The following is a 17,608-nucleotide window of genomic DNA, read 5'->3' as shown; positions in this document are numbered from 1 at the left end:
TTATGACGATGTCGATTTTAGGTGGCAAGCAGGTTGAAATGCCCGTGTTTTTACGCCGGATACCGTAAAATGGTAAAAGGTAAAGTAAAAAAAGTAAAATACAAAGTCAGTGGCCACTAAAAGATTAATGAATTAAGTTTTCTCTTTAGTATCGATAATCACCGTCGGTGATTCACCGTCTATTTGTCTCTTTAAATTCAAATGACTTTTAATTTCTTACTTGGTTATTATAGATTATAGGTAAACGAGTTTGGGGAGATTTAATTACATCGCGTGACTTATATGGGTTTCAAAATATTGATTGATTGAGTCGGCGGAAGCATTTGCAGCTATGTTTTCGCAATTTTCCTCTATTTCTATATTTTCTTTGTTTTATCAACTAGTCTCTCTGCTACCAGAAAAGTAAAGCTCTACTCCTCGATATGTTCTGAAACTCCGAGTACGCAGAACCAGTCCTAATCAAAACGGATCAAACAATGTTCTACATTATTTAAGAGTTTAGACCTTTTCTTATCAGTTAAAGTCACATCCTTCTAAGAATGTGGAAAGTTTAGTTACCAGATCTTTTTTCCTATCTCGGGAGCCATACGGAATCTCAAAAAATTTAAACATCTCCTTAAGCATGACTACGCTGAAAGTTCAAGTTTCTTATCTCGTGAGAGGTCACACAAGCAGTATGAGTCATAGCAAATAGGGTGCTTTAGACCAAGCTGGCCGGCAACGTTTTCCAACATTTCACGTTTTCTTGCTCCTCCTCCTCTGCGTAAACTTCCTCCATTTCAATTTCTCGGCTTCCCTGTCTTCTTCTTGCAGCCGCCAGTCTCGAGAAAAACCCCTGCACTTGAGTCTTCGTTAGCCAGTCCTTCCTTTCAAACATGCGGGAACCATCTGGGTTTCTTGCCGTTTTCATGTCTGCAGCTACTTTTCCGGGAGCTGCCTTCGTACCAGTTCTCTCTCTAAGGTCAAATTTTGTTTTAAGATACTGTTTAACTTCAGAAGTGAAACGCACAGCTTCCTGGCTTCGTGGCTTATGTAGTGCCCAACCAAGCAGCATATCACTGCCAGGACAACCAGCTTCTTGCTGGTGCTGTCGCTCGTCACTAGATTTTTCTGGTGCGCTGTCGATTTCCTCGTCGTTAACACGGAGGAATTTTTCTGCCCAGTCTCTTCTGAGTTTTTCGTGCACTTTATCAGAATTTCGGAGAATTTGGCATTGGCCACCCACATCGAGGTGACTTTCTAATTCGCTGAATTTCTTAACACCATATTCCACCCTGGGTCAGAACAGGCAAAAAGACCATTCGCTTGTTCACCATCACTATTTTTTGTCGCCTTATGGAGCCGAGCCTCTTTGAGCAGAAATAATTTTTCATTAGCAACGAGGCATGAAGAACCTTGAGGCCTGACGACTAAATCTTGGTAAGGAATCAGCTTTCCCTGTCCTATGCCATTAGCTCTCCATATTCGGATTCCTTCCCCCTCAAAGTTGAAGTTGTCATATTTACTAAAACGTGGATCTTTTGTACTCCAAGTGTTTTTTTAGTTTGGTTTATTGAGCAAACGCAGGCAGTTGTACCTCTAACAGGACGTTCTGAGAGTGCTGCACGCATATCTTTGGCAGAAACTACATCACGTCCCTCGTTACAGTATCGTCGGATTGTTGACTTCATCGGGCAAAGAATCCGATCACAGACATCTCTTCCCTACTGGGGTTGAGAAAAGTCATATCGCATGACTGCAATACCAATTCGTTTCCCTGCATCCCTAATGGCCGACAAGATAAAGTTGTTATGGTAACATCCTGCTTCATCGCTCCTTTGGTAAATTACACTAATTTGGGGGATGTTCCTTCTTTACAACCTCGAGTGTGTTCTCAATAATGGAACAAACTGCATACCAGTCCTGTTGGCACATGTCGAAGATATGAGCGTACGACGTCTGTTTTCCAGAGGTGGCATTCTTAGATATGGGGGTGGATATATGCCAGCTTATCCCACGCTTTCCAAACCAGTCGGATAGTTTCACACGATTTTTCATTTGGAGAAACTTCATTGCCCAGTCCATAATCAGAATAGCGGACTCCATATGTCGTAACTTCATTGCATCTTGTTTCGCCTTCTCCTGGTTTATTGAGTGCATGATATACGCTTTCCAAAGCAAGGTATTCTCCTGGGCCTGGTTGAAGTCATACAGGAGATCTTCTCGTTGGTCTAAGTTGTAAGGTGACCAGAATGAACCTTCGATTCCTTGTCTCACATCTTGTAAAACCTTCTTCAGCCCTTGACAGTCACCGCAAGTGGATTGGTGCTCATGCGAACATTGATGTTAAAAGTCGGGCTCTACAGGATCACTTAGCGCAGACCTTCGACAGTGGTCTGCACAAGTGGAGTCATCTGGTTGACAGTGCAGGCGATAGTCAGTTTTTAGATAGCGTTTAGCATCTCGTAGTTTTTGACGAACATACAGGCACCCCTGCATTTCCATTCCTCCTTTCTCAAGAGTTTCAACCAGTGTTTCAAGTGTCTGAAAGCCCGCTTCGCCGTCGGCAGCAGTGTTATCTAGGCCTGGCAGTGACTTAGGTTGAGATGCTTCTCGAATTTCTACTATTTTGAATAGTGTGGACCTACTCAGAGGCTCGTGATATTGTTCTTTGCAATACTCCAAGTACTGTTCAATCATTGTAGACCTAATAATTTGGATATATCAACAAAGTTGAAATGGTAAATTAGCCACCGTAATGATTATAAAAGCTGACGTTTCGAGCGTTAGCCCTTCGTCGGAGCTAACGACCTAGTCAGGGTTCTTACCACATTTGGCATCTCTATCTTGTCGCCATTTTATAGGAAAAGTATCTTGCCGCCATAAGAAACATCTTGATAAAAGTACGGTCTATTTACAAAATTTACAAAGTGATCTACTTTGCCCATCTCAAGGCGTACACGATGTTTTGTTGTGGTCTCAGGGATATAAACCATATTAATGAAACTCCAAGGGGAAAAACACACACACACACACACACACACGCAAAAACGAGACAGAAAGGAAATAATAAAAAAGATATTCTCAAGCACAGATAAGACATGAGGCTCTACATATTTTGAATGAACGTTTCTAAATCTGTAACTGACAGCAATTTTAGTTTTTTATAGCATAAGACAGCGGTCAAGACTAACTTAACTGAATTTTGTCAACATGTTTCAGCCCGCATGAGACAGTTAAACATAATGTCACAGAGATGTTCATTTCTACCTTCGTAATTGCTAAATTTAGGGCAAGTTTGGATGAATTTATGGACATCTTCATCTTAATAAAACAACCGTGCTAGTTTTGAGAATAAGCACTGCCTCAAACAATGATTTTGAGCGAGGAATGGAGTAACCACAAATATGCATAAATTAGGTCACATGCACTTTGAACATTGAAAATTAGTAAAGTTCATCGAGCTACTGTTGCTCGAAAAGACTAGTTGCCAAAAATGTTTTTATTGTTTACGGCACACCAGCCCTAGTACGAAACATGGACAGTGGTGAGGACTCCAGATCCCGTTATACTTTTGAGAAAAGCGTCTTGGAACAACAGCACACTAGCTCAAATTTGGAAAGTGCTGTTTGTGTGGTATTTTCAAACAGCGTAATTCTTCATTGTTTGGTCAGAATTTACATATTTTGCTACTAATCAACAGAAGAGATGTAAAATGATACCATATGTCCGATATATGCTATTTAAACAAATCCGTAAGTGTTTAGAGCCTCCAGCGAAACGCTGAATATTAACTCTGAAATAAACACTTTTCTTTGTTTTTGACCGTCCTCGCATCTCGTCGCCCAAAATTTGATAAAATAGGATTACGAACCAAATAAATATAATTTTTGCCGATAGATTAGATCAAATATCTGACAGTAAAAATTTGAGGGAATTCTGTGATCGGCTGAAATTCGAGTGGTCGATTCGTACGCGGACAGCCTCTTAAGAGGCTGCCATTTGATCAAATGACATAAAAGAGACATATTGAGTATCCGAGTGCTGTACCTTCTTTAATGAGATTTTGAGCGATCGTAACTCCTCTGACGAGTTGGTTTCACAGATCGGCCACATTTCAAAGTGAAAAAGACTTCGTATCAGCATAAATTATACATTCTCATTAGACGTAGAGGTAGTTGCGCAGAAATATCTCATAACTGAAAATAGTGGGAGGAGGGCCGGATACCCTAAAATGTCAGTCAAGGATGAAAAGTATATCCCCTCATGCCATTAGTTTTATCTTCAAAGGTCCTCTTAAGGGTCTTCTCCCCAAGAAAAAGTACTCTTTTCGTCGCACGGGAGTAGGGCCGACTGGCCTAAGTCCTTAAAAAGTCAGTCAAGGGTGTCAACTCCAATTCAATTCTGTCGACAAAATTTTCTAAGAGGTCTTTTTAGGGGTCTCCTCCCCATAGGAAAAGCCTCTTTTACTTTGGCGACCTGTCTCGTTTGCATAAAATTTAGCTCAGGCAAACATCATTTATTAACCCCCTAAATCATAGGGGTGATTAACGTCCGCCTGTAGCATCCAGATATAATCCAGTTAACAGGCTATGAGGATACTCAATTTTATTAAGTAGAGTAGAATCGTTATCTTGATCTTAATTTAGAAGGAAATGCGTTAAAGATCAGGTCTTGGGAGTTCAACGGTTAAACCTAAGGCTACTTAGACATTAGCCCTGAATTTAATTCAAACTGTGTAATGTTTCGGTAAAAAAGCAAATGAGTATTAATTGAAAATTGTACCCCGAAGTGGGGGCCGTACATAGGATTTTTTTGTCTACGGGGACGAACTCCGCACACCTTCATAGGGGTCTCCCGTATACAGACAGGGTTTCTAGTTGGACGTTTTGTTTTCACCCCTATACAGGTTGCCTCAAAGACCTTTATGGAAACAACGTACACTGGTGCTTTTTGTTTTAAATTGTCGTGATTTATTATGGCATAAACACCTTGTTTAGTTTGAAATTGCCCCTGAGGTCTCTGCTACACAATGATGATTTATACACCATCTTTAACTCAAGCTATACTGTGAACAGCAATTTAGCACTTTCTGTGGATTCAAAAATGCGTTGGAAGCCTTCGTTAGTTTGAACAGAGCTTGGCTTGTAGGAACTGAGCTGAAAGTGGAGGTTTAGGTATCAGAATACCAAGTCTCAAAAACGAATCTATATTAGGCTATTCTAGATTCTTCTCCAATTTGACTTCATGTCATAGATCTCTTTTGGAATGGGAATGAAGTCCGTTCCGCGATCAATTAACAGCATAGCAAGGCCACTTAATCAATCTTCTGTCATTGATGACTGAATCCATAGCTTCAGACGGCGTAGGGCTGAAGAGGAGCGTTTGCAACTGACGCTTCCGACTAGCGTGGTTAAAAAGATCGACAATGTAGTGTCATCATTCAGAAACAAGAGACTAGTTCTCCTTCATTGCCAAAGGCTAAATGAACTTTATTAACAAAGACGTTACGCATATAGAAGTATAAGAGTTTACTGACTTATAGTAATTTTACAACATGCAGACATCTCCAGTACAGTAGGATTACTGCGAGTAGTACATTTAACTGAATTAAGTACAAAGTGCTCACCTTAGAACCCATACTAAGGTTGTTGTCAATAATTAAGGTAGGTACATGTATAATCAATACATTACAGACAGCACCTTGTGAATGGTGGGAAATTCTTGGAGAATGCAATTAGGCATTGCTCCTTCTTGTTCTGACTCTTGCTCCATCGCGTGTTTCATCCTCCACCTTGCCAGCTCTGCATCAAAATTAGACTTCTCCGAGAAATTTAAATGCTTGATGAAGTAGTTCTATATCTTCTCGATATGCCTGTCAGTTAACTTGGGCAAGTACAAAGGGAACAGGTTTTGAGCGGTAATCAGGCATTAGTGCTGGGTTGAAAATTTGTTTCAAGTTCAACGACAACGTGATCTATAAATGGATAGAACACATTAATCCCGTAGTGTTTTGATGGCTGATCTTTGCGTGCGGCGTTTCAGTCGATGGCGTTGAGCAGTCGTTGTACGAGGCTTTAGCAGGGTAACGTGGATAAAGTCAGGGGCCTGGTTGATTCAACTCCACATCTTCTGCCGGGTTCCTCTCCTCTTGCTGATTTGATGCATTCTTTGGCGAGAGTTACGCTTTGGTATGTGTTGCCAAAGTTATAGCTCTTTAACTTTAGGGAAGTTTGTTACTTGGGCTAAAAGTGACAGAAAAAACTGAGATACTGTCAAAGCAACTATGAATTCAGAGTCTTGGAGAAGTCGTGAATAAGCGGAAGGATCACGTTTAGCATCGCCACTGCTTGAGGACGAAGTTTCAATCAGAGCTAGTATTTTCATCCAGAGCTATATTTAGCAAGAAGGGTAGAGAGGGTAGTAAGGTTTGCACTCCAACGAGTAGCACAGAATTTCGGTACAGTTTGTCGCTTGCTTACTTCTTCCAATGTTTTGGCAGATTTATCTTCTTCATCTCCATCAGCAGATACAACTAGAGAACTAAAAAAATCGCTGTCATCGGTGGCCGCGGCAGTCTGAAGAGATGTTTCTTTCTTTTTAGCGTTGCCACTAAGAAATCACGTAAGTTTGCTGACGTCATAAAAAAGATTCGGAATGGATCGCACAGCTTTGCCACCACTCGAGATTGCAAAGTTCAAAACGTGGGACCCGCAGTGAACGTACGTGGCTTTAAGATACTTCTCAACAACTTAAGCTCGCACCCCATTCCTACTTGAACTCATGACGCTTGCTCCATCATATCCTTGGCCAACTAGGCCGGACATATCAAAGCCCCATTCTTGTAGTGCGTGTATCAAGGTATCCGCAATGATCTGGGCATCCAATTTTTCAAGCCTTACGAATCCAACAAATTCTTCGCAGACTTCATTTTCACCGCTGAGATATAGCATACAGATACTAAGTTGTTCAGTTGTAGAACAATCTTGAGTTTCGTCGGCCACTACACCCCAATACTTTGGTATTGATGCCTGGACACGGTTTTTAATGAAACTGTCGCACAAATTGATTATTTCGTTCGGAATCCTTGGAGACTTGCACTTGGCATTACCAGAGGCAGAATGCAAATGGTCTTTAAGTTCTGGATCATATTTGGATTTCCAGTCAACAAAGAAGGAGAAATTCCCATCCTCATTTTTTTAAGAGGAATCCCAATTGCCTCTTAATGGAATGCCCCTCTGTCCCAAGGCAATGACTAAATCAATAAGAAAAGTTAGGCTTAATTTCATAGAGTATTCGATCACTGGATGGCTAAATTGCCATGTTTTTTAGTCCAATCTTCAAAACTGTGTAGTGGCTCACCGATTTTCACACTAGAACGAGCCAAGAATGAACAGAGCAACCAAGGCAACTATTAGATGTATCAAATAACCGTGAGACACGTTGTAGTTTGATGCTTATCTTTTTCTGACATCAAAGAAGTCCATTATACCTCGTTAAGCAGGAGCCGGGCGCTTTCTTTCCGACATTTTCCCAGCGGATTGAGAGAGAAACGTTTTGGAAACGTTGGCAAGAAGCACGCGTCAACTATTTACCGCCAAATTCTAAACCACAGGCAGCCCAAATTACATAATCATTATTTGTATAAGGAAACTCGTACTGGCGTTTGCTTCGAAATATTTTCCAAAATAATCATTTGGAATCAGCGCACAGGAAAAGCACTCTTCACCTGTGTATACTAATGCATGATTATGGAAGACTTGTAGTGGAAGCATAAAATTTTAAGCTTATAGGTTGTCACTCAAAATTCACATTTCCAAGGTTTCGGGAACTGTACAGGATTCCTGTAGGTTTTGCCCTGATCAGAGAAGCTGCTGTACTGTGCGCACTGGGCAATACGAGGTTGTTGGTTATGTCCAAACGCGATCAAACTTCCCCCTTTAGTGGTGAGTAAGAAAATCTCAGTAGACGGGTTTCTGAATTGAGATTTATTCGCAAAACATACTTCAGTGCACACACTTCTAAATAAAAAACTGGCCACACGATAATCATAAAATCAAATGATACACAACTAATAAAGGATACAATTAGTAAGATTTCTCTGATATTAATCGCAAAAGAATGGACGTGTTACTGAATGTAATAATAATAGTTGGATGAATTATAAACTTTAGTAATGAATGATACCAAAAAAACTTTGCGACTAAAACGAACGCATGCCGCTGTTCATAGAAACAATCTTAAATAAGATTTTGAATAGTGGCGAAGGGACTAAGCATCGAATGGATATAAAAAACTCCTTGTGCTTTCTTGCTTTGTATGAAAATGCAATGGCTCTTCGCTTTGACCCTCTACGCTTGACCTCTTGACTGAATTCTAAATAACACATGTATTTGGCTAGTTACTTATAATATTTACACCCAAACTTTAACAAACCGCCTTGATCGAAAAAAATTGAAGGAAAAGTTGATAGTAGATGACTCATTCAGTATAGACAAGGAAGTCTGGTGCATTAGATAAGCACTGTTTGTGGCCTATGGATGAGCAAATCTTCCAAACTAAACACTTCCACCAAAGATGGCGAGGTAAAATTCTCGATTGCACGGAGGAAAATTAGACCATTTTGATTTGGCCCACGACCCGCATTAGGGACATGCGAGTCGCTAGGAGTCCATCGCCTTGGCTGGTTCTCTTTCACATTTCTGTATTAAATCCTGGCTTGAGCGTGTTTTCCTTCTCCACGCTAGATATGTCAATTAGGAATGAAAATGATAGAAAAAAGGAACTAAAGAATCATCCTTGATAAGTTCGTCGGATTTACAATTACACACATCTAAGGAAAATACTAAACATTGTGTCCTATTTGTCGTTTTATGATTCAGCTTCATATCTTTAGAACTTGAATAGGTCTATTGTTTATTGTAAGACTTTGTCTCCGTCACGAGGCGTCTGTTACCGTAGGCCCATAAAGTCATGTTTCCGAACTGAAGTCCGGCGTATACTTGAGCATGCGTAGTTATAGTGAGAATATGGACCTGAGGAAAACAAGAGAAGATGGCTTAATTATAATGAGCAATTTCGAGAAACCATGTGAAAGTATGGTGGATTGTAAACGCATCCTTCATTTTTGTGATTTCGGCAATGTATTATACGTTTGACAACCTCGAAAACAATTCTGTTGCTTTCTCTCGATACTTGTGATTATTAAAAGCTTTCCTCTTAGTGACAATAAACATTCTCAATCACTTATTTTATTCTTGCTACTTACTTCATCAATGATGCGAGTCCCAATACAGTAATTAAAGCGACACTTGGCAAGTCCTGTAAACCTTGATACAAAGGTGAAAATCCATTAGCTCATAGTCACAAATTCAATCGCATTTCTCAGAGATCCATCATTTATGACGGTGTGAAGGAGGGTGAATAAATGCAAAGGTGTCCGTTCTATGTATAAAATTAAACGTATTTAGTTATCATGAGTTATGTTGTTCGATTGAACTCCATATGCGCAGAAATAAAGCGAGTTCACATTGGTTAATGGCTAAAATTTAAATTTGAACGCCATACACTGCCCCAACTCTTGTCACTCACTGAGTCAGCCAACCGAGGGGAACTGAGCAAATGCATCAGAGTACTAGCTCCTCTAATCTCTCTTGCGTTTCCATCTTCCTCGGTTGTGAATAATCTCTCCATATCAGTATGTTATAACATAATGAAGATAGAGCGCATCATCTGATCGGTAAATTCAGTGTCCAAGCGAATGCTTTATCAGGTTGTGGAGCCCGCGTAGAGCTAGTTATGTCATAAAAGCAATAGAGGGGATTTTTTTTGAAGAACCCAAAGCAATGTGTTCTACTGCTTAGTTGTATGATAAGCTGAATTACACACGCACAGTGATTGGTTCTTACTCATGATATATTGGAGGACAGACGAATAGATGACATCGCCATTAACAACATTTTTGCATTTTTTTTTAATCATATATAAGAAATAAATCTCATGTTGCTGTGGTTCTGTACAGTTAAATACCACAGAAGACGCTACCATGTGGTAAAAACATCTGTGACACACTCATGTGCCTTGTTTTGGTCCTTACCACATATAATCTATAATCTATTACTGAACAGAAACACGGCAACAAGAAATCTATTTGTTAAATATTTTACTTCCAACCTTACCTTTGCTGCATTCGCAATAAGCTTTCGACTCCCCTGAACAATATCCCTTATCTTTCCTGTCTGAAACGTCAGCACCGGCACATTTGTCTTCAGGAGAGCATGTTACCTCTACAAGCATTTCCCCGCCTGCTCCATTACAGCAGATTCTCTCGCACTCTCCAGATTTGGGCGTTTGCTTTATATCAACTCCTACACATAATCAAAAGGTAATTATACATTAACTTGTATATTTATTCGGTTTTCCATCAATAGGAACAGCGAAAAAGGAGGGCGAGGGGGAAACGGCTGCGTAAGGCTCATCCAATGCTGTTTCAACTGACTACTAAGCATCAATTGCGTCTCTACTTAAAGAGAGCCTAGAAACGCCAAAAAAATCTTTCAAGGCAGTCATCAATACCTTACCCTAAGGTTGACATTAAACAATTAGATAAGTAAGTGAAAATAACCTCTTGATTTCTATACAGATCGGTCTCTAAGGACTTTCCTAAGTATTCTCTACGAGAGCCCGGCCTTGCGATTCTTTTTTTTTTTAACTTTTGCCCTGGAGATTTAAGGATAGACCTTTCCAGTCTTTAGCACCACCTGCATCCCTGAAACAGATCTTGTCTCACTCTATAGATCTCTGAGGCGTAAAACTGATACACGTATCTTGGTTGCTACAACAGATGATACGGTCTGGAATAAGGAAAGCTTCTTTACGACCTCTATTGCAGTCGGATATTCATTTCTATATAAATTTCGACCAAGGAAATAAGTAAAATTTGCCCGTGAAATAAAAAGGGAATTTCTTTTGGTGGTGCCACTTGTTTCTTTCTTCTTCGTGAGCTTCCGCTAAAAAAAGTTTTGGATGGAATTTTGTTACTGGAACTTATCGAGCTCGATAACTAATCGAGCTCGATAACTAACCGAGCTCGACAAAAAAGCTCGTTTATCGAGCTCGGTTACAGTACTGACGAGAAAGACTGGTGGAGAGGCTAACCTTGTGTAGTGCGATGGAGTGTGCAAAAAACACCTCGATACCAACGGTGAATACAGTAAGAACATGAATTGAAAGTAGCGAGCTTAAGGCGTCAATGTTTCTCCTGAGAAGTTTAATTTATTTGTTAGCCTCGACTTTGTGTATTACTGGAACCGTGACTCAGACATCTTGAAATTGAACCATGGAAAGACGTACCTTGAAACTCGAAAGTGTATACAGTGTTATTTGCTGTTGTAGAATTGCCAAAATCGCCTTGTTGAAGTCGAACCTTAAATACTCCTTCGATCGTTGATCCAGAGCCTGATCCTACTCGGTAAAATAGGAGAGTATATATCCCTTTAAACTGAGAAATGCAGGTAACACTCGTAGCTTTCACTCCTTTGAGTCGATATGGTGTGCCCTTATAAATAATGAGAATCTGTGGATTATTAAAAACATGTGAGTGATTATGAACAAGAACTTAAGGTTTCGTGTATTTCCTTTGCATTCGGTGATAATAAAATTAATCAAACCATCCTGTGTTTTGTTCTACATTAAAAAATATAGTAAATAAGCGAATTCACGAAAGGTAATGCATTAAAAAAAATACATACACTCGATTGCAAACGTTCACACCTAAAAAGTATGATCTAGGAACGATGAGACGCTACGGCTTCATGGGAAATTTTCGCATATACATAGTGATTCACTTTCCTTGTTATTCATGTAGGCAATTGACGACCAACTTATGTTACGGTTGTCATGGTTGAGCCACCTATCTCATGTCTTTTAACAGCTAATGATAGGTAAATCACCTCTGCATTTGGCGACAAAAAGTCTTAAAATATTTATCATAACGGCAGATCAGGAGAATTAGAACAGAAACGCCTCGTGTGTAGGAGGACCCGAGAAAAGGATTCATGATTGGTTAAAGTCATGTATGTGACTGAGAGGTTGCAATGAAACACCTGCCCCAATACAGAGCTAAACTTTTTCAAGCCCAGATTGATTAAGAAAATTCCTCAATTTGACAAAAATTCAGTTACAGTTAGAAATGACTTTTTACCAGGTTTTCAATTCATAATAGCCACAGGTTAAGAATGTCCAAATTAATTTGATGATATTCGATTTTGAAGCGAAGCTATTTTTCTTCAATTCCTTTTTGCTCAGTTTACACTTTTTCTACCTTCATCTAGAATTCAAGTATATTTCTTATTGTTTGACAAAAAGCACAGTGAAGCATATTTATATGTCGTTTCGGATAAGAGCAGCCAGGAGATGATGATAAATCCTTTGAAATGAAAGTAACCAAGCTCCCTACTTACGCCATTTGTCATGGTTTGGTTTAAGCTGGCCAACTTGCTGCCGGAGCAATCAGTTGTGACTGTCACAGTGAGTGATACCTCTGGACCTGAACAGAAAAAAATGGAACAAAAAGAGGGCAATATCAATTATGTAAAGGCTCATTTTAGTACTCATACTCGTTTGGTAAGCGCGATCGCGTTGTTGCGTTCACTCATTTTCTTTTGCACTCTGTTTGCCTGCAGGATTGTAGTAATATTCCTTGAAGAAGCTGGGATGATGGAATTAAATAGCTTCCGTAAGCACAGTTTTTGACGGCGCGAAACTGTTAGGCGTACAAATAGATTCAGCTATCGATTTAATCTCGATATACTTTGATCTTTCTTCAAAAATAATGAACATTAAGGATAAGAAAATTATTGGAATAAGAGCATTAGTCTAATTGCGATGAAACCATGCATCTTAAAAATCAGCATAGTTTCTGACAAAGAATATTTGAAAAGTAAACCGCCAAATTCAATTTGTAAAAGCCAATGTCATCTTTCCAAAAAGCTGTCATGGCAATGAACTGACGACGACAAATTGACCTTGATGATCAAGTATTCATTACACTTTCCCATCTTATGGCCACAACAGTTCCCCAAAAATCTGATTGTTGTACTCGCCTGGTCTATTGTCCACGTAAACACTGCTTGGAGGTGGTGCTGTTTGCGTGGTTGTCGGAGATACTTCACCTCCATCTACTGCCGACGAAGTTTGTCCTCCTCCACCTGTTGAGGTTGTTGCCCCAATTCCTGTCGTAGTGGTTGCGATAACACTCACTGACGCTGTGCTGGTTACTGCTCCTCCGGTGGTACTTACGTCTCCTCCGGCTACTGCTGTATTAGTACCTTCACTCCCGACCACTGCCGAGCTGGTTACTGAAGTGGCTGTCTCTTCTCCTGCTGTGGTCGTTACTCCTCCTCCAACCACTCCTATAGTAGTCACTCCATCGCCGGATACTGCCGAGGTAGTTACTGAAGTGGCTGTCTCTTCTCCTTTTGCGGTCGTTGCTACTCCTCCAACCACTCCTGTAGTAGTCACTCCATCGCCGAACACTGCCGAGGTAGTTACTCCTCCTGTTGTAGTTGAAGTGGCAATTACGTTTCCCTCGCTTGCTACGGTGCTAGTTACTTCTCCACCACCTGCTGTAGTGGATGATACACCACCTCCGTCTGCAGTGGTAGTTACTACAACTGCAGGTACTATATATGTGGTTGCAACGGCTGCGGTGGTAATTTTTCTAACTCCAACCGTTGTGTTTGGGCTGGATGCGATATAGGTGGTTGTAGCGGAATCTGAAGTTAAAGTATAGCAATCAAGGTCAGGAAGGTTCTGTAGTTTAGAAATGTCGCAATTTCGATAATGGAAGGAAAGCGTATAGTGAGTTAAAATACATATTGTAGTTGCCATTGTGTATAGAGTAAAAGTTTGAGAGACATGCTGGCTGGACAAATAGGGAAAGTAAAGTACAAGCGGTGAGAAAAATATCACCGCGTCAATGCACCTAATGAAGGATTCGAATTTTCACTCAGCTTGGCATAGCAACCAGTCTATTACATGGCTTTGATACTTGTATCTTAAGTTTTCTCTTTTGAAAGTTTTCTAACGAACATTTAGTATTTGTTTTAGTTAATCGAGATTCAGGCATATTTGATATCATATACTGGCAATGGCTCTCATAAGATTGTTCCACCGTTTGTAAAAAACAGAACAAATAACGGTGACATTAACATCAATCAACAGGGTGGCTTGCTTTTATTAGCAGTCCACTCTTATATTCTCACAGATGTGCGAGAAAAAGTGAAAAATTTTTCAGTTGACAACCTTGTCAATTCTTTTTGGAGACAAAGAAATATTTTGGTGATAGGACCATAAAAGGCATTAAAAGTCGAATTAATTGGTGATTCTCCCAGAGTGATCGACACGTTTTCAATTGATAACAGATAGTTAGGAAGAACAGGAACATAAACCAAAACTTCGGAAATTGAATTGAACATTGTAATTGATCAGTGATCCTCTCGGAATTAATAGTCAATTTTCAATGGGCAATAATCATAACGAAGAAGGACCCGTGCAAGCAAAATTGTTTGCGGATCAAAATGGTTTTCCTTTCGGAAGTAAGCTTCTTGTTGATATTCTTGGGAGTAAGTTCTTATTTACTGTCGTTGTCCGCGTTGGATCTAGAGGGACTAGAGATGGGTGATTTGTGTCGTTGTCATTATTGATTGGGGATGATTTCTCAGATTAATTGTTTGGTTTCTATCTCGTGACGGGAGCATTTCATGAAAAATGCACTGTAGTATTGCATATGCTTTCGCATTATAGTTTGCTTGTTTTGCGTCTCCAATGTGTTTGACTGTGGATTTACCGCAATCTTTTCCCCCTTGTTACAAACAAGATACATGTTTTCGCAGACATTCAGAATATCGGGACGACACAGGCATTTTATCCTGTTCACTCAATAAAATTTGATGCTAAAAGAATCTAGGTTTATTTGATAATAAATAATGACGAGTTTTGAAAAGGCATGTCCAATTGACTAGAAATTATTTTAAACCTTGCGGGTGCAATAATGCCATTAAAAAGAAATGTCTATCAAAGGAGCGTCCTCCTTTCGTTTTTCTATTTTTTTCTTTGTGTTTTCGGTTACTGTTATGCTTGCCGAGCGCATGTATTCTTTGCTCTCTTTCAACTTAAAAAACCTGGAGACGCCGATCTTCAACGTCTTCCTAAGACTAACGAGTGTAACACGTTTTTGTGAGATGTTGAAAGCGACTACTCTTAAAGTTGGATGATGTGACCTTGAATGATTCAATTCGTTGAGCCGGTGAGCCAAAATACATTTGATACAGAATTACATTTGATTCAGAGTGTCTTCAGCATTTCTTAAGGGTCCTCTTCTCTATTTTCGGTGATCGTCAAAATTGAACTATTTGTCCTCAGTTTTTTTTGGTGATTACCTTCTCCATTTAAAAAGAAAACAAAATTTATTGAGACATTAGTGAAAAGGGTGGTCGGAATTCGACTAAGATGGCGATATTGGACACACGCGAACTTGATATATGTTATAATACCGATCAATGATTGATTGTCAAATGATCATTGATATTGTATCATGGATTTTTTTCTACGGGAATCAGAGTAATTTTTCCTGAAATGGTTATATCAACCAATTGTTAATTGGCCACCGTAACGAATAAAAATGCCGACGTTTCGAGCGTTAGCCCTTCGTCAGAGCGAATGGCCTCTCTTTTTATGGAATACCTATTTGATAACCCAAAGGCGCATCGGAAACGGTCACTATTTCAAGTATTTTGTTTCCATGGTTATCTCAAAATAAACAACTATTCCGTCACTGTTGTTAAGGAAAGATGGCTTACAATTTAGCACGAACAAATCAAGAGTAATGTCCTTTCCTGCATGTACAAGAAAACTCCTTGATGATGTTTTCGTCAACTCAGGCAGTTTATATATTAGAATATTCAAAATCAACACGCTCAGAAAACATATGCATTACATAACTTCGGAACAAAAAGAGCGAATATACGTAGTTCAATTCTTCTTTCTTCGCAAAAACACCAGCTTCTCGAAGAAATACATTTTTAAAATCCGTCAACTAACAATGCAAGGATAACACGAAAGTAAGGTTCTTTTAACTTGTGTATGATGGGTCTTTGCATACCCACATAGTTAAATGTTAATTTTTAATGATTTAATTAATTATCTTGTATTTCTAAACCCATTGTAGCCTAGTCACTATCCACGCATGTAATTTTATATATTTGTTAAATAATTGTAACCACATTGTAATTCAGATTTTCTGCGAAAATGTGAGAAATAAACTTATCTACCCTACCTACCTACCTAAGCGAGTTATCCGTGCTGAAATTTTGAAAAACCGTATAGGTTTAGTTTCGACTAACTTGCATTGATTGCTTCGTTCAACGTCGTATGATGTCAGTTTCGAACTGTTAAAAGACTCGGAAGTATCATGACCGTCATAGCTAACAAAGAAATAGAGATTCGTAAGGTATCAAGCTGTGGAGAACTTGCAAACTTTTCTACAACAGCAAAATGGCTGCTGAATGCGAATAAAGTCCTCTTTAAAAGTAACTTCAAAGATATACAAAGTCACAAGTGCTTCAGTAGGTCAGGGAACGAGCTTTATCCACAACTAAGAGGATAGGTAACATGTTAGAGATGTGCTTTGACGATATGTTCTCGGTATATCGCCGAGCTCAGCTGTGTTTATAATTTATTCATAGGCAGTCCAATCGTTATTACATCTTACTCTCTGAACCGATCATTTTCCATTGTATCACTTTCGCTGTAGGCGACGAATTAAAAGGTTAAAAGCAGTAATGCGAGCAAATGGTGAAAAACAGTGAATACTTACTGTGACAAAAAAGACAGCCCTGAAAGATCAGTAATGTCATTATGAATGAAACCTTCGCCATCGTCAAGTGTAATGTTATCAGTGGGTCTTCTTTCGCAAAAAATTTCAACCAGTTAGATTCGGAAGGTTCACGTTATTGAAGAGAGGGCCACAGTAGAAAAACAAAATATAAACCGGTGAATTTGGAAAAACTTCCCACGATCTTTGAACGAGTAAATTTGGTGTTTCACTCACTCACGTTTGAATGTAAGTGAAGAGAAAAGGTGCGCTTGCTTCTTTAAGTTTGACAGGTCTTAATTACCATAGCAACGCCTACAAACACTTGAAACACACCTTGCGCTATTCATTATTTTTTTAAATCGCTTAACTATGTCTTGCTAAAATGTTGGATGTTTGTTGAACAGAGTGAGCGAAAAATCGACTTAAATTACTCATATCGGCAAACACAGCCTTTCAATATATTTGTTTCGTCTGCAGTTGAAGGAAAACAAATAGATATGTTATTGACAAATTGAGTTGTCGTGTCAAGACAGACGTATTGAATCATAAAAAAGCAGGAATAAATTGGATTTTGTCGATCAAGATTCTATTTTTTTTCCTTCGAGAAAGTGTGGCTACACTTGTAACCCTTAAAAAATATTGAATAGATGAATGAAACTTCTAGAACGCCAAAAATTTTCACGACCTATAGTTGTAGGAATAGACACATTTTAAAATGAGGCTGTTTTGAAGAACGGTTCCTTTTGAGAAACG

At 39.3% G+C, this 17,608-nt stretch overlaps 1 protein-coding gene and 1 pseudogene across 1 annotated transcript; both read right to left on the bottom strand.

The window, feature by feature from the left end:
- Positions 1–513: 513 nt before the first annotated feature.
- LOC148734783 (uncharacterized) lies at positions 514–2,975 on the bottom strand (annotated as a pseudogene).
- A 4,977-nt stretch (positions 2,976–7,952) lies between these two features.
- On the bottom strand, positions 7,953–17,076 carry LOC111342071 (uncharacterized). Its single transcript, XM_088752257.1, has 7 exons — positions 16,856–17,076; positions 13,083–13,754; positions 12,441–12,526; positions 11,332–11,554; positions 10,158–10,346; positions 9,248–9,308; positions 7,953–9,014 (listed from the first exon to the last, which is right to left on the bottom strand). Exons 1-7 carry the CDS (start codon positions 16,914–16,916, stop codon positions 8,996–8,998), a joined length of 1,311 nt encoding a protein of 436 aa, XP_088608383.1. The 5' UTR covers positions 16,917–17,076; the 3' UTR covers positions 7,953–8,995.
- Between the last annotated feature and the right edge of the window lie 532 nt (positions 17,077–17,608).

Source organism: Stylophora pistillata, chromosome 3 (genome assembly GCF_964205215.1).
Source record: "Stylophora pistillata chromosome 3, jaStyPist1.2, whole genome shotgun sequence".
Classification (NCBI taxonomy): domain Eukaryota; kingdom Metazoa; phylum Cnidaria; class Anthozoa; order Scleractinia; family Pocilloporidae; genus Stylophora; species Stylophora pistillata.
Note: the sequence above shows the minus strand (reverse complement) of the source record. Positions and strands in the feature narration are given on the sequence as shown.

Coding starts and splice junctions, on each gene's coding strand:
- LOC111342071 (XM_088752257.1), bottom strand. CDS start 16,916: ATGGCGAAGGTTTCATTCATAATGACATTACTGATCTTTCAGGGCTGT. Junction 13,755..16,855: donor GGGCTGTCTTTTTTGTCACA/GTAAGTATTCAC, acceptor CTTTAACTTCAG/ATTCCGCTACAACCACCTAT. Junction 10,347..11,331: donor ATACACTTTCGAGTTTCAAG/GTACGTCTTTCC, acceptor GATTATGTGTAG/GAGTTGATATAAAGCAAACG.